Source organism: Neltuma alba, unplaced genomic scaffold, assembly GCF_004799145.2.
Source record: "Neltuma alba isolate B1F8T4 unplaced genomic scaffold, ASM479914v2 tig00011591_pilon, whole genome shotgun sequence".
Lineage (NCBI taxonomy): Eukaryota > Viridiplantae > Streptophyta > Magnoliopsida > Fabales > Fabaceae > Neltuma > Neltuma alba.
In genome coordinates this window covers 561,963-582,826 of record NW_021636244.1, presented here as the reverse complement: position 1 = coordinate 582,826, position 20,864 = coordinate 561,963, and the positions used below count along the sequence as shown (strand labels likewise).

Sequence of the window (20,864 nt, the reverse complement as noted above, 5' to 3'; positions counted from 1 at the left end):
AGCTTCAAAATAAACCTGGAATATTTTTGTTTGCGTAAAGTAACTAACATTCAATGCCTTTATTTTATTTTTAAAAAATGCGTTCAGTACTTCTTGTACTACTTGTTGGATATAACTAAATAAATAATATTGAGATGTTGAATGTGCCAGAAAAATAAAATCATAACATTAAATGCAAAAAAAAAAAAATTGAATGATATATATATATTTTTTTAATCTTCGCTCGAGACTTGAATGAAACGACATATGATGACACTCATGACCGACAAGAACTGAGAGAATTCGTACAGATGCATGCAAAATTACGTTTGGGTCTGGAAACTATCCTGGGACAATTTATTAGGACCATCTTTATATACATAAAATAAAAAAATATTATAACGAGAGCACAAACACTTGAAAACACCTATAATCATTTAATAGTCTGAGTTTTGATTTCGGCGTTATATATATGGATTATATTGCTGTTCTTTCCTCAAAAGGACACACAAATATATATATATATATATATATGAATTATATTGCTGTTCTTTTCTCAAAAGGAAGTTTTCAAATCGCATGCTTCTCATCATGATCATCAGACTTCACACATATACACAGTGGTAATTATTAGGGACATCGTAACAAGGGAATATAAGGTCACAACAAAATAAAAGATAAATTAGAAAAAATATATTCCATTAAAAATTATACTGGTTAGAAGGATTTAAATACCTTGTGTGTATAAGATTTACAAAGTAGCCATGTTTTCTGTAGATAAATCTTTTAATGTGATATTTTTCCCTATTTTTTTCTAATTTTTTTAAACATATATGTGTATTGTTCTGCTGTCAGAGAATTCATCATATTTAAAGTATTATCATGCACTGAACATGGTCACTTTTTTTTTTAAAATGAAAATTTAAACCTTAATTTATTAGTCTATCGCCAAAAGACGTTCACGTGCCTGACCCGAATGTGACTACATGGACCCCATCCCTCGGGTTGCCTTTTGGACCACTTGCATATATGTGTATAATAAATAAATAAATATATGCCTCTTCGTCATTCTCACGCTATATATTGCGTCACATTTACTTTTTTTTTTTTGAAAAAAGAATTAAGAGTTAACTGCGTAGGGTTTTTCTTGTCTTTTTTGCCCTTTTCTTCTTTGGAAACAAAAGGCCTGATAAGTCCGGTTGGATATCGACGGCTTATAATAGGAATATGGTAAGTCGATCTCACCCGTCAATAAGTTCTTTTTTTTTTTAATAAAAAAATTACCCTTTAATTACCTACGGATAATATTCTTACACTAAACTGTAGAGTCAAATTTAATTATATACGTTTTTCATTCTTTTATGTTTGGAAAAATCATAAAAAATGACCGTCAAAATAAAAAAATTATAAATAATAAGAACCCATGATAATATTAATATGTGTTTGACAACGATAGTATAAGTTTTGATTATAATTTTTATAAATAGGTCTCTGTGTATAATTTTTTAATTTTTAGAATTTTTTTAACGATTTCTCCTTTTTGCTTCTTAAGCGATCTGAAAATGAGGGATTAGCTAGGGTTTGCTCTTTGCCGTGGTATTTCCCACTTTGAAACGTGAAGCCAATGGGATAATGACGGATAAATACCTTTAATTATATCCACTAACTAACGAAATTCTAAGTGAGAGAGTCTTAAATATTATTATTTATTTTAGAGTGGTTAGTCGTGTAGGTAATTAAAAATGACCTAGTTTGATTTGCCCTGGGATTATTTATTCGTGTTTTATATAGGATGACGTAACTTTATCGAAAGTTGGTTTGGTAATTCCATTTTTATATACCAGAGAAAAGGCAAAAGTTAAACAAAAAAGTATGATTGTGATTGTAGTTTTTGTTTGGTAATGGAGGAAATTTAGAAAAAATAAAATTTAATGTTCTTCATCATGTATCATTAACATAATTCATAATCATTACTAAGTGCTGGGCGAGTAGCTCATGACTCACTTCATATATTTACATAAAAAACAACAGGAGTTAGTAATATAATATTACTTCCGATTCTAATTATAAAACCTTATTTGTATGTAAATAAGATCTTATAATTAGGATCGGAAGTGGTAACATTGAAAGATAAAACAAAGTAGCTGAATAAATATATATTATTTCTGGTATTTAATATAAGATTTTATTTGATTTTTATTTTGACTCTAAATATAAGATCACAATCCATTTTATCTCTCATATTTATCAATTTGTTTATAAAATAGTCCTTCTAATAATAGTAGTTATAAACAATACACTTGATTAATAGGAATATTTTAGAAAAGACAATACCTATTTATTATAAATGACTAACTTAAGTTATTTTCTTAATTTATTCAAATTAGTTAACTAACTTGTATGTTTAGAACCGGAGTTGGTATTACTAGCTATTGTATTTTATTAATATAATAATATTGAAGGCTGAATGAATATATATTACCACTTCCTATTTTAGATACAAGAGCAACTAAGGGTCGTTTTTTTTTTTTAAGGTAAAAAAGACTTAAAGTGATTTTAATAAACATGATTAAAAAAAGCAATGTAGGAAAACTAATGTATATTTGTCACAAACAACTAACTGAATTAATTTTATGCTTTAATTTTTTGAAATGACCGCATCATGGGTATTATTTTATTTTGAACACTGCTATTTTAAAACATTGATTCCGAGTGTAATGTAATTAAATTGGTCAGCTTCTTTGTTAGCTGGTGTAGAGAATAAGAACAAAAGGATTGTTAGGAAATATTAATTAATAATACAATATTTTTCATGTAAAAACAGTACAGTTTTATAATATTTAATAGTAATAATAATAATAATAACGAAGCAAAGGGTTATCGGTATTTATATAATTTAATAGAATAAAGTTACGATAATGCGACAAGTGCTCTGTACTGTGTAACTTTGGATTTTGATGTCTTTATCCATCCTAGCTTGCGTGCCAAAGGCCTAAGGCCGCCAGGGAATTAGAAGCAGAACGAAACGGTGCACAAAAGTATAAAAATACTAAAGCCTAATCTTTCCTTAAAAAAACCCTAAATCTGTCAACAGGTATCCTATTTATAAAGTATTTTTAACCTAATTTATCAGAATTAAAATCTTAAAGTTTATTAATTTTATCTAAAAATTTCATAAATATAAGATCCACCTTGTAATGCAATTGTACTACTATATATGATTTTAAAAAAATAGTGTACAAGATAATAAATTAAAAATAATATTATACATTTATGTAATAAATTTAATAAAATGACTTATATTAAGGGAAAAAATTAATACCCTCTCTTCTGTCCAGAGGAGTATGAAATGTATTTCTTCTTGCTTCACTTATTATATATTTCTCCATGTAAATTGAAAAAAACGAAGAAAAGTATCCGTGATTTGTTTTGAATTATACATATTGATTGATTAATTATAATTAAAAAATGTGTTCATGTATTTAAGTGTGTTTAATTCCATAGTAATGTTAACAAAATTGCTTCATATATTAAGGCTAATCGTCTTCATGAATCGGAATAATTTTTAAATTAGTTATAACCAACAATATTCATCCAATGCGGCCTGATCAAAAAGTTGCGGCAGCAATAATTTTTATTTATAGACTAATAGATGATCGACAAATGTTGAAAATGTCATATTGAGTGGCCTAGCCATGAGCTCGTGACCTCTTAGTTTTAATTTTTCTTTTAATATAATATATATACTACCTCTGATATTTAATATAAGAACTATTTATTAATTTCAGTAGATTAAAAAAATTGATTAAGTTGGTTATTTGTAACAAATATAAGTTAATTTTTCTAAAATACCATTTTTAATTATAACTACCCTTTAACTCGCGTAATCAATACAGACCCATTTGAGAGAATGAATTACAAATTTAGTGGGACAAAAAGTATTAAGATATTACTACCTTCGATCCTTAATATAAATCTTATTTGACTTTTATTTTGATCCTAAATATAAGACTTCAATTCACTTTATTTCTCATATTTATGTTTTCTTTTCCAAGGTAGTCCTTCTAGCAATGGTAGTTCTAACCAATACATTTAATTAGCAACGATATTTTAAGAAAGATAACACCTATTTATTACAAATAACTAACTTAACTTCTTTTTTTAATCTCCTCAAATTAAGTCAACTAATTCTTATAATTAGGACTGGAGGTAATATATTTATAATCAAATTCAATTTTCAACCAGCTCTTGTATTAATGACCCAAGATGGTATTATATATATATACAACTTATATTGAAATATTTATATTATGTTAGTTAAATGTCATAAGTAAAACACTTACATTAAACTTTATATTTATTATGTCAAATTCTTCAATTATAAATGATTATGTGTCTTTTTTTTTTTGTTCATGTGAATTTATTGTTTAATAATAATATTTTAAAAATAGAATATATAATTATGTGTGATTGGATTGAAACCCCTCTTGTTTGTGAGGACCGTTGAACTCGTATACCATGGTGCTACATTTGAATTTCTATTAAAGAAGAAAGTCAACTCCTTAAGATGCCGATGATTACTGCCTCGCTAAAGTCAACTCCTGAAGAATATCTTGATACCGATGATTATTGCCGTGCTCCCTTGCAGGCAAGTTAAGGGTTTCAGCACTGTCAGTATAAATTTCCACATCTCTGAATCCTAGTTCCAGCACACTTCCAAGCCAGTTTTTAAAGCTAGAGTTCTGCTATTACCAGTGGATACCTATCAAGTTTACTACAGAAACCAACAATCCAATTTCGATACTGATGGAACCCACTACGCAAATTTACATCAAAACGAGCAACAATCTGGAAGACTGCAGGTCTAACCAGAAAACTACAGAGAAAATAAGATGAGAAAGTGACAGAAAATCCACATACTCACTCACTGGTTCCCTAGTTTTTGAGAGATTAGAGTCTCTCCCTCACAAACACTCACTTTTTGTCCAAAATATACTCGTCAAACAGCCTCTCTGTCTCTCACACAGACCTCACACACTCCAGATGCCTTAGCGTTGGCCCCTTAGATAAAAGCCCATTGGCTTTGGGTCCATCACATGTTCATCCTTAATCGCTCCACCATATGATCCACTCCCATCTCCATTCAGTATTGCATTACTGTCAAATCTCACATAGCCATGCTCACAGGGAAGCCAATTCACCATGTTACTGGTTATGTTCTGCTTATGGTGAAACTTTTCAACAAGAGAAAAAAGAAGAAGATGAGTTTGGGCGATTTGGAAGAGGAAAATTTGGATTCATGACTAAAAGGTAGTTATTTGATTAGGATATAGAACAAGAAACTATGTAGATAAGATAAATTATGATTCCCTTTTCTGTGCATTAATGCTTTATAACTAAATACTTCTATAAACCAAGAAACTATGTAGATCAGATATATTGTGATTCCCTGTTCCAAGTATCACTGCATCATAATTAAAAACTTCTTCAGAAACAATCTGATTTTGAAAGGTCAATATTAGAAAAAGAAAAAAAAGAAGATAACCTGAACCCTCGCGTGAAAGCACTTTTTTAAGTGATTTTGAGATATCCCAAACACCCCCTAAAGCAGTGATTGCTTCTGCATGACAGATTCTATTTTCATCTTGCAAACTGCAAGCACATGGCAAGAATTCAACTGAACAGCACCTAAAATCCAAATGATTAAATTTTTACGATTGTGGAAACTGATGATTGATCAAAACGCAGGGGTGAATCGGGAGATGTTTAATGATAAGCCCCCGTGTACAATGAAATCACAAGGGGGAAAACCTTTGTCAGCCTTGAACATTCTGGTAAGTTCTGTAATTAATGTTTCCACGTCATTATCAATATTTTATTGCAGAGAGGAATCTTTCATCTTTGTTTTCTTAGACATACCTACAAACAAGATCCTCAGAGCCTTCCGTGTTATCAAGAGTTGAGAAGACTTTTCTGTCAGACAGTGCTTCAAATATGCCATTAAAATACTGACGGGTCAAAATAAGATAGACTTGCAATGTTTAGAACTTTTCAATAAATTAGTTTAAAATAGGCTCAGTGCTTGCCGCTTAAGATAAAAAATCATATTATCTGATTTTTCCAATATAATAAGCACAGGTTGTAGATCATGAATTGTCTACTTCTTCGTGGATGTCAAAATTTTCAACCCAAACTTCCAGATGTCACTATAATTTGCAGTCTTGCAGAACAGCCCATCATTTAAGGCTATTATATTAATCAGAGAAAACTCGCACTGGGCTCCTTAAAAAAAGGTATTTTTTTTGTTTTGTTTTACAAAACAAAACTCGTTCCACATACCTGCAAAATCACTTAAAATAAACAATACATCTTCTACAGCAAGATTCAATTCTAATATTCCTTACTGGGGCACGTTTGGATTGTGGAGGATGGGTAAGGGGAAAAAGAAAGAAAGCGTTTATCCAAATTTGAATGTAAAAGACCCAGGGCTTACCCTGCAGTAATACGAAATCAATTAAAATTCTTATGTTCCTTTCCCCATGTCTAGAGAAGGCTATATATGCGTATATCATTGCATACAATCCCTGTTAGTCCATTAGGGGGGGGGGGGGAACAGATCTGCAGAATGTAAATTGCAAATAGACTTTATCCAGTAACAACTTTTCCAATATAACAGCATCTACGGGTGAGAAAACCAAAAACACCAAAGTCTCCTAGACACACAAGGACTTGTTCTTTAGAGCTTACTGGTTCGAAGGACTGCATTGATGTCAGTAGCTGCCATCCATTGCTTGCCCAAAGCAATCAATTCTCCATTCTCTTTCTTCCTAACTTGAACAGCCACACAAGTTAATTTTTCCTTCTTCCCCACAACCTTTGCCTCTACTTCAACCTCTTCCTGTCATTAAAAGATAACCCCCAAGTTACTGATCCACAAATGAAAATGTAATCTTTCCAAAAGCAATTATTTATTGATTACCCCACTTTGAAATCGCGGTGGGTTGGCTCTTGGGCATAGAAAATATTGATTCAAACATTACAGAGAAAGGGAAAGAAAGAAAGAAACATTACCTGAACCTTAGCCGTGGAGAAGAAGGATATGGAGAAATCGACAGAGACATTGAAAGCAGGAACAAGGGAAAAGGTCGCAAGGGTGCCAATGGTGTCAACTAACGTAGCGATTGCACCGGCATGCCAATTTCCATTTTCATCCTAAAAAGGCAAAGCATGAATTTTTCAAGGACATAGTGAGGGAAAACAGCGATTGAACGAAGGACGCTTAGACTGTCACAGATTCTTACTAATACACCAATGGGTACGATGTAATTCCAAAGAAGGAAACCTTTGTGGGCCTGGGCTACCCGGATACCGTCGATAGATAAAGCTATAACCTGCCGACCTGAAACACGAGCACGCTCCGAAATGGCTTTTAGCAACTTGTGGGTGGAAGATTGCAGAGAGGTACCTTCCTCCATCTCTGCTCTGAAATTCGCAAAATCCGACATGGCTATGGAAAAACTTCTAATAATTTGGGCTCACAACCATCGTTATAAAAGTCAAGGTCCTCTGATGACTTGTGTGTTTCAGTAGCGTTTCTGGGCGATGTTCTAATGAATGGAGACCATTCATGCGATCATTTGTGGTTCCATTAAAGCATAAGAAGCATTTGGCCATTGCACTGTGGAAAATGGAAATAACATCACTGCATAGTACACGCCACTTCCAATATGTGTGGTTGTGATCGTTCCGAATATGAAGTCATGAACAAAAAAAAAAAAAAACCTGTTAATTTACATAATTGCTTTGGGCCTTTGGCTTCTGAATAAAAGCAACATTTTTTTTTAACAGACAGAATTTGAGTACTGTTACCATTAGTCCAACTGAAAGAGATTTAGATATCTTAATATCTTAGAGACTTGACTGTATTTCAAGAGATTAGTCTCTTACTGTTTGAGTGGGAGGATACTTTGGGAAACCAATTTTTTTTTTTTGTTATCTTTGAAACCTGTAAATTTTTTACACTATATCTTTAATATTCTCATATTGTTTTAAGCTTATTATATTTTTATTCCGATGAGATGTAAAAAGTTTAAGGGTGGTGTTCAGAATTTAAGTGTCATTCCATCTCTATTTTAATCTTATTTTATTGTTTATTTGAGAGTGATTTTTTCTAAAGTTAAGATGTATCAAGTATCCTGAAATATTTTGTGATACATCTAACACCTTAAAATATTTTTTTTAAGTGCTTCCAACACTATGAAATATTTTTTGTGCATTCAATATTTTGAAGTATTTTATTTAGATGCGTCCAACACCTTAAAATATTTTTTGATGCATCTAACACCAAAACAAACAAAAAATTTTTTTAGGACGCTTGATACACTATAGGATAGTTTATGATGTTGAATACACCTCAACTCTTTTCTCTAAAAAAAAAAATTAACAAAAAAGTTTATAATAAAGAATGTTGTTCCATGCTTAATTTTCTCCTCCGTTGTGATTCGAAGTCATAATTAAAAGGTTGTAGAATTGGTTTTAGTATGATTTTTCATTTTGTGAGTTTTTAAATCTTCTAATCGAGGATAGGGAATATTCATATTATGAAAGCAAAATTTTTGTTTTTTTATTTTGACTTTTCTTCTTCTTCTTTTTAAATTGGCTCTTGATCTTTATGTTAACACCCATCATAACATTTTAATCAGCGGGTAAATTCGCTACTCTAAAAGACCAAAAATGAAAATAGATATGGCTAAATCTTGGAGTAAGACACTAACAAGGATGTTACAAAAGAATATATTCTAGGCAGACACAATGAAGGAGCAACGGACTATATATACGTTTAGTTTTGCAAGCAATCCATGTCGGTCCATAAAACCAAAAAGAAGACTTTATCACCCAATGACAATGGCGTTTATGGGAAAGAAAACCAGAGGCTTCATGCCTCTTGGCATGATGTTTAAAATAATTTATAAACACGTTTTATATAAATTGAGACAAAATTCTTCTCACATGTTTATTTCGTATTCTGTAGATTACAGTTAAAGAGCTGCTTATAAATGTGTCTACAAAAAACACTTGTACTTCAGAGCTTACTGGCTTGATGGCTTGCAATGGTGTTAGTCGTTGCCATCCATTGCTTGCCCAAAGCAATCAATCGTCCGTTCCCTTTCTTCCTAATTTGAACAGCCACACATGTTAATCTCTCCTTCTTTCCCACAACCTTGGCTTCTACTTCAATCTCTTCCTGTCATTCAAACATAACTTTTTCAACTTACTGACCCACGAAAGAAAAATGTGATCTTTTTGCAATCCCAAACTATCCATCAAACTTCTTTCCAAAAGTAGATGACCCCCGTTTGGCTTCTGGGGAAAGAAAATGTTGGTTCCAAGATTACAGAGAAAGGACAAGAAAGAAACACTACCTGAACCTTTGCTGCAGAGAAGATTGATATGGAGAAATCGACAGAGACATTGAAGACAGGAACATAGGAATAGGTGGTCACGGTGCTAATGTTGTCAATTAACGTAGCGATTGCTCCGGCATGCCAATTTCCATTTTCATCCTACAAAACCAAGGAAATCAAAGCACGAATCTTTCAAGGACAGAAACTGGAATAAAGGTGATTGAACGAATAAGGGGTAGTCACAGATTTTTACTGCCACGCCATTGGGTACGATGTAATGACAAAGGAGGAAGCCTTTGCGGGCCTGAGCTACTCGAATGTCCTTCGTAGATAGAAATAGAATCCGTCGACCAGATTCAGAAGCATGCTCCGAAACGGTTCTTAGCAACTCGAGCGTGGATTGGACAGACACAAAGGTATCTTCTTCCATCTCAGAACTTAGTAAACACTGATGACATGCCCCATTGCCCCTAGAAGAACTTCTGACTTAGGCTTATGATTGTGTATATGAAAATCAACTTCGCCATTCCAAATCTTGGCTTGTTGGTGAGAGTGCGGCCGTTTTGGTAACACCAACAAGTCACGAGCTCCAAACGGGTCGTTGAACAACAAACAATAATTGACCATTGGATCTGGCTTGTGAGGCAAATTGAGCCAAAAAGGAAAAAGAAAAACATATATGCCATACTTATGTGCCGCTTAAGAAAATTATTTGGGGTTCGATCTCTGACATATGAAGTTATGTAAATGCAAAGATACTCCTCTAATTAGATAATTGATTTTGATTATAATTTAATCAACATTAAATGCAGGAGATTGTTATAATTTAAATGTTTCATCCCTTGCTGTTTCTTCCCTTCACAACATTTTTTTGTCAGCTCCCTTTTCGACATTTGAGGTTAAAATCACAACAGGTATAATGAAATATTTTTGTTCTTAGTCATAGGTGTCATTCTATTCAAAATATTATTGAACATCAAATACGAGCACTTCTCACAATGGAAAGATAATGAAACATGATTTTGCTTGAACGAAAGTTGTTTTCCCTTTGCATAAGCCCACTTTCGTCCTGACAAACTGCTCATTACACCCTCCCCCCACAAGTAAGCATATTATATATGGTTTCCGATGAGATCGAAAACGTTTAAAGGTGATGCTTGAGAGAAGTAATAAAATTTTTATTATAAAGATGATCCTTCCGCACTTGGACTTTGGTGGCAACTCCATATGAAAGTTGGAAAAGGAAGAAAAAATTAACGAGTAAGATAAATACATTCCTTTTCATTGGTTAGTTTTCTTTTCTTTTCTTTTTCCTGAAGGTGAAGAATGGTTGGACTTTAATATAAAACGCTTTATTGTTTTCTGTCTGATGTTGTTGCGTGTTAAGGTTCAGAATCCTCATACTTTCCTGAGCCCAAGCATAGGAAAAAATGAAAGGCCCTTTACAAGCTCAATAAGACTGATGCATGAGGCAGAACATTTCCAGCACATGTATTCAAGTCATAAAATTCAACTTTCTGCAAATTCTTCGAGTTTTTGCCAGAGTTGTGCAATGCACAACTGATTCAGCGAATGAAAATATGACTTATGCCTCATCCATATATATCATTTATGTTGCTTCTTGGGGAAGGTGTGCCATCTCAATTTCTTGAAGAGACTTCCCTTTTGTTTCCACAACATTTTTCTTCACAAAAATCACCGCCATCAGACAGAATGAAGCAAAAATAGTGTACAAGAGTTGTGCCCCGATTTGCTCCAACAAGCGTAAAAATAGTAGACCAACAAAGAAGTTCATAACCTGTCGAAGAATGTACCAACAATCTCACACATAGATAAACCAAAGGAAACCAGCTTGGGATACAATAAAAGGGGAAATGATAATGAGGACCTAACCTATGTTCATCCATGCATGCATGTTGTTTTATGATGTAAAGATTGATATGGAAGAATTTAACTCATACGGTAGTCCAAACAATTTTGCTGCTTCCTTTGACATAGCAATCACCAAAATGATTTTAAAAAGCACTAAAGAAAACGAATGCAGAATAAAATTACCCAATGAACAGCCATGCAAATTGCCATTGCCTTAGCCCTGATTGCGCTAGGAAGTATTTCTGACAGGAGGAGACCAGGAACTGGACCAGCACCAAGAGCAAAAGACAAGACAAACCTGCATGAATATCAAAGGAACAGGCTTCAGCAATAACACCAAGGCATATTAAATACTTGCAACAACTAACAAATATTGAATTTTGTAGTTATATTTCTTTTCGGTTTTCTTTTTCTTCTCTCATATAATTTCTTCTACTCTTTTCTATTGTCCAAGCAAGATGAACTTTTCTGGGCTCTCACATCAATATGCCACCGACAGATAGATACATGGCTGCATATTCTGATGCGAAGGAACTTGCAGCAATGACTTGCAGACCCAATGATACAACCTAGATCAGCAATATGAATAAATGTCAGACAATAATTCTCAGCTAGCGTGTTGAAATGAATGGAAGGTGTAATTAAATGTGCATGAGCCTTGTTTTGCGGTTACAGAAGTCCCTATAACTAAAATAATATTTCTCTTGTGCTTTTAAGAAATCCTTCAATAGCAGATTCATAACTTGATCTACTCTAACTAGTGTGCAAATAAAAATGAAAACTGAAAATGTTTGGGCAAAATATATGATTTAGACGGATTGCCATTTTCACCTTCCTACTTTAACTCCCACCAAGCACAACCTAAATGTCCCCAAGACTATAAAACAGAATCAAGATAAATTCCCAAAAATTGAAAAATCTTCAGAATGATTGCGTTAGTTGTATGTTAAATTATTAAAAAAATTTGGAACTCCAATTTATATCCTTTAGATACCTTGAAACCACAGATGACATACATGAACAACAGACAAAACAGAGTAATTTAATATCCATAAAATATTCCAGGTCAACGCTTATGCAGAAAACAATCATGCATAGTAAAAATCAAATAAGCCAAATAACAACTTTTTTAATTTCTCACCATGCCCATGAAACTCCCCAGGAGAAGCACTTTCCTTCCTAGTTTATCCATCAAAATCATTGCAAGAATTGACCCTGAAGGGACGACATGGTTGAGAGAAAATACGCACCGTACAATGAAAACAGCAAAAATACTACGGTGTAAAGCCAATGCATACCCACTAGATTGCAAATTCCTACACAAGTGTTTGCAAGATCTGATGGCACACCAAAACTTTTGAAGATAGTTGAAGAGAAATAAAAAACAGCATTAATGCCAGATAGCTGCTGTAAAGCAAAAAGTGTACATCCAATGAACATCACTGCAAAATGTTTTCGAGGTTAAGCAATCATTTTGAAGAAACAAATATATATTATTGTACAAAAACAATTGTACATAGACTTTGACGACACCTTTGAAATGACGACTGTAGAGTGATTCTGAAAGTTTGATTGTATCATACTCATCACCTCTGTCATTTGACAATTCAGCTATTGCAGGTTTCACATGTATCCCGCCCAAGAGTTTCTCAAATTCAGCTTCAGCTTCAGTACGTCTTCCTCTCTGATAAAACCCAAAGAATTATAAGTGCCTCTCTGCACAAGTAGGCTTGATCAATCCAAAATGAAAAAGAAGAAAAAGTCAATAAGGCTGAGATTGCCTCGATTTTCTTAGTATAAATAAATTGCTCAATGTACAATAATAGATTGGAACGAACATAAAGAAAAGTCTTTCTTTTTCTACCTTTACGATGAAAAAGTCAAGAAACTAAATAACTCGCATCAGTCACAAAGAGACAATGGAAGGTAAAACGGACATGGTTGTTTGATCACAAGTCAGCCAGTAATAGTTCCTTCCGACTAATATCTCTGTAAGTATGATCAGGAACCAAATATTTCCATTAATTCATTCTACTCAATAAGCCATACCTCAATCAAAGGAGTGAAAGATAGTCAAATGCGGCACAAAAAAGTGACCGGATCAGTTTATTTGAAATTCAGTTTATTATTGATTGACATAGGAAACTGTATAACCTTGAAAAGCCAATGCGGACTCTCTGCACAGAATTCCATGGCAAAGGCAAGTATTGCTGCAGGAATGCCAGATATCCAAAAACAAATCCTCCACCTGAGAAAATTGTTCCATTTGAGATGCTACTTTTAAAAAATAGAGCTGAAAATATTTAATAAAAAATATTGAAATCTGGAATTGATATATAACTCTAGAGACAAATAACTCCATGAACTTCTCTATAGAAGTCCATTTAAACGTTTCATACCAACCCACTATCTCCTTGGCAGGGAATCCAACAAGTAATGCACCCATAATTCCAAGACATGTTGCAATCTGAGTCAAACTCCCAAAAGTACCCCTTACAGTTGGAGGTGAAACCTACAAATGAAAACGGGTACTTGTAAGTATTCAGGAAAAATAAAATGACCACTTGCTATTGAAAATAATGTGATTCGTAATGTAGAAAATAATATGGTGTCTCATTTACCTCAGTCACGTAAAGAGCTGCAACAGGAGGGCCAAGTCCCATCCCCGTACCGACAAATAACCTTCCGAGAAGCATACCCCACAGGCTTTTTGTTGTTGCACTACAAGATTTATGATCAGTAAGTTTGTAGCTTTATCTGCTGTTATATTTTGCAAACTAAAGCATGAGATACAGCCAAAAAAAAAAAAAAGAAAGAAAAAAGAAAATTGGTGAAGAGCAGTTCCGTTTCGCTTCAGATTATTATTAGTTATAAAACTATCTTTCTCAGTTTCTTCTATTTTTCCCTATTCAGATATGAGGTCCTGTTTGAAATAATGAGGCTAAGGCTTAGTGGTATTGGGTGTTTTCGCAGTGTTATGGTGCTTCTGGCTATAGAAGAATACCCAAGATTTGAAGGGAACCTATTCATCTGTTTGATTGTTTGCAGGATAGGACTGGATTTTGGCTTCCCTCCTGTATTCACCTTATGGACTCTTTTTAGGAATTCCTTCTTTAGATTTCCAGGGAGATTAATGAGCTTTCTTGTATGTCTGACTTTTCTGGTTTTGCTGAGGTTTGTGCTCTACTTGTGTTTGTATGGAAGTCCCTCCTGTTCTGTACTTTTCCATCTTAATATAATTTCTTCTTATCTATCAAGGAGAGAAAACTGAGAAACTCAGCTTAAACACAGATTCAAAGGATTAATAAATGAGTAGGGTTAAATTGAGGGATGAGTAACACAAAAGATAATTGCTTTCACTAACTTCTAGCTGAAAAGTAGCAAGAATGATAAAATTTGTCCGCATTTTCCGAGAACTGCAGGAGATCCAATTAATTAAAAGTTAAAGCCATTAGAACACAATAACGTTCTGCTATGTCATGTGCCATAAGGGGAAAAAACAAAAACAGGAAGGAAATTAACCTCTCACCCCACAGAGCAACTAAGCCTATAAGTCACTTGTAGAAAAAAATTTGTTCCTAAATATAAGTTACTTGTAGGGTAACTAATAAACTTTTTCTAATTTTACCCTTATTGATTTAATAAATGCATGGAGAGATAAAGTAAATATATGAGAGAAAATATAAAACATATTTTCAATACCCTTTATCTAATAAGGGAAAATGTAGAAAAAAATTATCAATTTAATGCATTTCTTAGTTTGCGAGTTTGTGGCATAAGTGACTTATAAATAAAAATAGAATGATACTATATTAGCTTGGGTATAAATTGTCAGTAAACAACAGAGCTTTTATACTTTCTTTGTAAACAATAAATTTGTCTGATAACAAAAGATTGGATAGAGCTACAAATAAAAAAAATAAATTATACAGTAAATACCTCATTGATGCCCCAATGATCATAGGCAGAGCACACAGCTGGAAAGCCCTCCTGCGTCCAACACCATCTGCAATCCACCCACTGAAGAGGGACCCAGCAAAAGCCCCTCCTAAACATGTACTTACGACAAGACCTTCATCAACACAATATGGAAAAGAAGTACATCATTTTTTCGGATAAGCATAACATGATAAACAAATATCTAATCTCAACCAGATAACTACCTTCAGCCATGGTATTCCCACTAAAGCCGAGGTCTAATGAAATGCTTTCCAAGGTTTCATTGACTACTCTGCATCAGCAATGGTTATAAGAAAATAGATCGTTTTTACAAAGCAGAATTCACACACATAAGAAAAATGAAGGAGGGTCACGGTTCAAAGTACATACCCAAGGTGGTAGCCGAATAAGAAAGAAGAAATCGAAGCCACTAATACATGCCGCAAAGATTTCCGCCAAGAAGGTTTACCATTCAGTAAGCGTACTAAGCCATGAAGAATGAAATTCTTCTTGTCAGCAACATCAATATATAACAATTTTCTCTTCCCTTAAAAGTAAATTACATTGGGGAAGCAAATTGTAGGTGAGATAGGAGCTCACTGTTCATTTACTTGTTAAACAGAGTTTCCTAAATATATAAGCCAGGTCATGCATTCTAATGCATGTATGTATGCATGCACTTTCTTTTCTCACTTCTTATCAAACCAAATATCACAATTAAGGAATTAGTTTTAAGATTGTATACTCCATTTTTATGTCTATTCAGAAATTAGTATTTAATCGCATATGTAACCGGAAAAAGGAAGTTATATTTGTTAATCTGCATGGTATTCATGAAAATACACTGTCATGCAAACAGAAACATATGATTCAATCAAAAGTTTTGCCGGACTGCTAGACTAAGCAGTCTAAGATTCATTTTAAAGAAATGGTCGACTTTTCCATTTCCCCACAAGAGCTTACTTCAAGATGCTATATTCATTTCCATTGTTATATTGGATATTATTGACAACTCTTGAAAGTAATCATAATACAATAGTCACACTTTAGGGCCATTTTTTCATTTCAAAAGAAACGTGAATCTACTTACCCCAAACTTTGGAAAAACAAGCAAATATAGTATATATCTTTTCAAAAAAGTAGCAATGACCGGACGGTTTTAGTAAGTGGCAAACTGGATAATATCATACCCGAAGTTTCTCCTTTATCGTACGCAGTTATGTGTTCCCTGGATGACACTCGCTGCCTTCCCCGCATGGCGAAGTGATTTGTATATATACCTTCCCAAAACTTATATAACGAAGTACCTTCTCGAGTGCTTTAACACCTTAACAAACAGCAACCAAAGAACTCATCAGTTAGCACACAATCAACAAGATCGAATTCAAGAGCGTTGTTAAGAAATTTCTCGGATCTTACACTTCGAGAATTTCATTTTGCTAACATGTAAAAAAATAAGAACACTAACAGAATAGTTCTCCCAGATTGTTATCTCCAACAACGGGTAATCTGAAATCTGACCATTTTTATCGAAACCAACTAGAGCCATACAAAACATGAAAACTAGAAACCTTCTCTTTACACGCTACAATCACAAAACTGGAGATCATATACGGGCAAAAAATAAAGACCTAGTCATGTACATTGATGCATCCATTTACTTGCAGAGAAGAGAAAGTGAGATATCTCAAGGATATTGCGTACCTTGTTATCTGGTAAATACTTTTAAGTTTCAAATATAGAGAACAATGGAAACTGTTGCCGTTGAAATAAAAGAGGGGGGGTGTGAAGACAAAAGATGAAGAAGAGCGGTGGTGGCGGCTAAAATGGGCCGAGGAGGTGGCGGCGTAGAGGTGAGTGTCAGCCTTCAACTGAAAAGTGTGAGGAAGAAGAAAGAGAAACCGTTTCGATCGAAGGTGGATGCTAAAATGCGCAGGATGAGGATGAGAAAGAGCAAGATGGGAAGATTGATTCAAGGAAGAGGCAAGGCAAGGGAGCCACGAGACTCATACTAACCATAATTGGCCGTTAAACAAAGCTCAGAGCTCTCCCAGGCTAACACCTGTTCATTTACGTTCACGTAAGAAGAAGTGAGCAACAATCCGCTGCACCCTTTTCACTCCCACCTTTGCACCTGTCACCCGATGCCACGGCAGTGAATGACATATCCACGTGTCAGTTGATGATGCATTATCGGCACGGTGATAATAGCGTAAATGACAATTACGCCCCTTACGCCCGGTGATGCATAAATCGCTAAGATTTTAAACTCATAAAAAAATTAAAATTTGATGAATGAAAATATTCTTACAAAGCTCAATTATCTTAATATAAAATTTAGTTTTCAATTTAATTTAAACTACAATCTATATTTTATATTAAGGACATGAGGTGGTACTAAAATTTATTTTTCAGATCTAATGTTAACTTGATTTTCAACTTGTCATGTTCAAGTTATAATTCAATTTTATATGTATATATAAAAATGGTTTTTGGATAGTTTTCAATTTTTTATATTTACATTTAAATTTTTAAGTAGTTATAACTTTATTTTGTAAGACTTATAGCTAGATTATACTATTTGCAGAGTAAAATTATTTCCGTACAAGCTATATTTTTATTTTGTACATATATGCATAAGCATCTTAAAGCTTATACGCTGTTTTATAAAATTAATATATACATATTTTTGGGGTGAAAGCATATTAAACTCTTATCAAGAGTTTACGGCTAAATTTGCTTTGAGTTGAGTCTATCCTATTTAGTAAATAGGTTAGGTTCAAATTTAAGCTTGTTGCCAAGCCTATTCTAACGTACATGTTCAATTTTACCATGATGTTCCAGAAATAACCTGTAAATAAGTAAATAAAAGTCGAAATGACTGGCTTGTGAAATTAAGGCCTAAGATTGACGTCATGTAATGTATACAGTTTACCTTAGTGAAACAAAGCTTATTCTCATCAAATTATGGCTTAAAAGCAACTTTAGTACTTGGTTTTTAGAGTGCAATATAGCATCCCTTCTTTTTCTTTTTTCTTTTTTCCCCCCTTTTACTCGAGGACCGCAAAAAGTGTCGCTTTTTTGTCAAAATATCTTGTTATAATTTTAAATTAAAGGCTTGAGATGATGAAATGTAGTTTTTCGAAAAGCCAAATCACAATTAGAATGAGTCTTTCGACAGACGCGGTCTCTTTAGCTGATTGGCTTTGCTATGCAGCATTTGGTGCTTCATGGCTGAAAATTCTACTATCTCCGATCCTTAATATAAGATATTATTTAATTTTTATTTTGGTTTTAAATATAAGACCCTAATCCATTTTGTTTCTTATATTTATGTATTTTTTCTAAAGTAATCCTTCTAACAATGATAGTTCTAGCTAATACACTTGATTAGTAAGGATATTTTAGGAAAGACAATACCTATTTATTACAAATAACTAACTTAACTTCTTTTCTTAATTTTCTCAAATTAGTTAACTAATTCTTATAATTAGGTAGGAGGTAGTATTTATCAATACACTGCTTAGAACATGTTTTATTTCAGGACTCAGGTATATCCAATTCACCATATACGCTCATTTATTATTTTCTAACTACTAAAATGAGGCTTGCTACAATTTTGCGGTTGACCTCAAACACAAATATAATACTCCTCCGGTCCTTAATATAGGACCCAATTCTTGAGTTGGTTTTGGTCCTAAATATAAGACCCATTTCTCATATTTATCAATTTTCTCTAAATTACCCCTATAGATACTCTCTCAACTATAATCAAGTAGAAGAGGGAGAGGTGGTATTAAGAAAGATGATTATGGTGTTTTAGGAAAAATGTGTCACTTTTTTTATAATTAACTAACTTACCTAACTTCCTTAATCTAATCAAATTAGTTAAATGGGTCTTATATTAAGGACCGGAGGAGTATTACCATATCCAATAGTGATATATTACCTCCTGTCATTAATATAAGAGTTAGTTTGATTTTTAATTTAGTTCTAAATATAAAATTTCAATCCACTTTGTCTCTTATATTTATTCATTTTTTTTAAAAGTAGTCCTTTCAGTAGTTACACATGTTAAATATTTAATCAAATAATATTTGATTAGTAAAGGTATTTTAGGTAAGACAATACTTATTTATTACAAATAGTTAATGTAACTAATTTTTTAACATACTTAAATTAGTTAACTAGTTTTTATATTAAGAACCGGAAGTAGTATTGTAATCACATATTTATATAAGTTTAAAATGTCAGTATATAACATTAAATTTTAACTTTTGGAAAAAATCCAGGCCTTCTATATTCCTGGTCCTTGTTTTCAATCCCACAATCACACGTGTATTTTTTTAATTCATGATTTACATTCTAACTAACCTTTGTTATTTTAATTTTTATTTCTTATAAAAATTTAAATCCACTTCTATTAATTTAACTTTTTTTGTGTGAGACTCATATTAATTTAACTGGAAGCAAGAAGTTTAATTAAGTATATAGGACTATGTATCTGAGTTATCTTGCGTTAATATATGTCACTTTCATTCAATTAGTACGAAGAAATATAATCATTACAAATTTCTATAAAATTGGTCATCTTTTTATAAAGTTCAAACTCTCGACTTTATTGGCAGACATGATTACATGAATGCTTACATATGGTAAAATTATCCTTATTAGTGCTAAAAATAAATTATACTACTTTCGGTTTTAATTATAAAAGTTAGTAGACTAATTTAAAAAGATTAAAAAAGTAAGTTGAATTAATTATTTGTCCTAAATAGGTGTTGTCTTTTCTAAAATATCCTTACTAATCAAATGTATTATCTAAAACTACCATTGTTAGAACGACTACTTTGAAAAGAAATATATAAATATGAGAGACAAAGTAGATTGTAATCTTATATTTAGAACTAAAATAAAAATTAAATAAAATCTTATATTAAAAACTGAAAGAGGAGGTAGTATATTCTCAATATTTCTGCACAGCAGTCGTTCTCTGCTTCAAGGATGGGCTTAAATGTTTAATGGTGTGTCCTCATGTTTTTCTCGACCAGCGTGCTGGTTCATAATGGTGTCCATATAATAAATAAAAATTAAACACTGATGGCATGAAGAAAAGCAATTGCTACGACACTTGGGTCGAGTTTAGCATCCTTCGAAAATAATTTTAAAAAGTATTTTTTTTATGTAAATCAAGACAAAACTCTTCTCACATATTTGTTTCGTATGTCATAAGATCATTTTTAACAAAACTAAGGCTGAAATATACATTTAGTTATTTAACTTTATAGAAAATTTTAATTTAATCCCTTAATTTTAAAAAGATACTTCTAGTCTTTTGATCTTAACATTGTTAATAATATGGTGATATTATAAGAGACACTTCTTTTTTCTTTTTTATAAAAAATAATTTAGAGGCATTTAGACATTTAATATGTTTTTTTCTATATTTACTTTCAACTAATTAATTACGTCTTTCTTATCATTTTTTTCCATACATTCTCTTACTTATCATTTTTTTCCATACATTCTCTTACGTATCTTTTTACACTCTCTCTCTCCCACCCACATTTTTCATAAATAAAAGTATTTTAAAAAAATAAATTACATTTTTTTGCATATTTATTTTTTTCACTAATTTTAACCAACTTTTTAATTAATATGATTTGGTTA

The 20,864-nt window shown here is 32.5% G+C and overlaps 2 protein-coding genes across 4 annotated transcripts; both read right to left on the bottom strand.

Annotated features, from left to right (window-relative positions):
- Window positions 1-5,563: 5,563 nt before the first annotated feature.
- On the bottom strand, window positions 5,564-9,866 carry LOC114715415 (uncharacterized). Of its 3 annotated transcripts, XM_028900261.1 has the most exons (8): window positions 9,637-9,738; window positions 9,402-9,542; window positions 9,073-9,223; window positions 7,281-7,657; window positions 7,051-7,191; window positions 6,727-6,877; window positions 6,302-6,318; window positions 6,175-6,258 (listed from the first exon to the last, which is right to left on the bottom strand). In XM_028900261.1, exons 4-8 carry the CDS (start codon window positions 7,482-7,484, stop codon window positions 6,238-6,240), a joined length of 534 nt encoding a protein of 177 aa, XP_028756094.1. In that variant the 5' UTR covers window positions 7,485-7,657; window positions 9,073-9,223; window positions 9,402-9,542; window positions 9,637-9,738; the 3' UTR covers window positions 6,175-6,237. The 3 variants fall into 3 exon arrangements, with proteins under 3 accessions (XP_028756093.1, XP_028756094.1, XP_028756095.1); XM_028900260.1 differs by lacking the exons at window positions 6,175-6,258; window positions 6,302-6,318 and adding an exon at window positions 5,564-5,631 and having other exon boundaries at window positions 9,637-9,739; XM_028900262.1 differs by lacking the exons at window positions 6,175-6,258; window positions 6,302-6,318; window positions 6,727-6,877; window positions 7,051-7,191 and having other exon boundaries at window positions 7,484-7,698; window positions 9,637-9,866.
- Window positions 9,867-10,992: 1,126 nt separating this feature from the next.
- Window positions 10,993-16,451, bottom strand: LOC114715408 (probable plastidic glucose transporter 3). The gene is made up of 13 exons (XM_028900250.1): window positions 16,385-16,451; window positions 15,585-15,678; window positions 15,419-15,486; window positions 15,195-15,327; window positions 13,877-13,976; window positions 13,655-13,767; window positions 13,410-13,503; window positions 12,789-12,939; window positions 12,554-12,697; window positions 12,397-12,470; window positions 11,736-11,824; window positions 11,439-11,553; window positions 10,993-11,181 (listed from the first exon to the last, which is right to left on the bottom strand). Exons 1-13 carry the CDS (start codon window positions 16,449-16,451, stop codon window positions 10,993-10,995), a joined length of 1,431 nt encoding a protein of 476 aa, XP_028756083.1.
- Window positions 16,452-20,864: the final 4,413 nt, after the last annotated feature.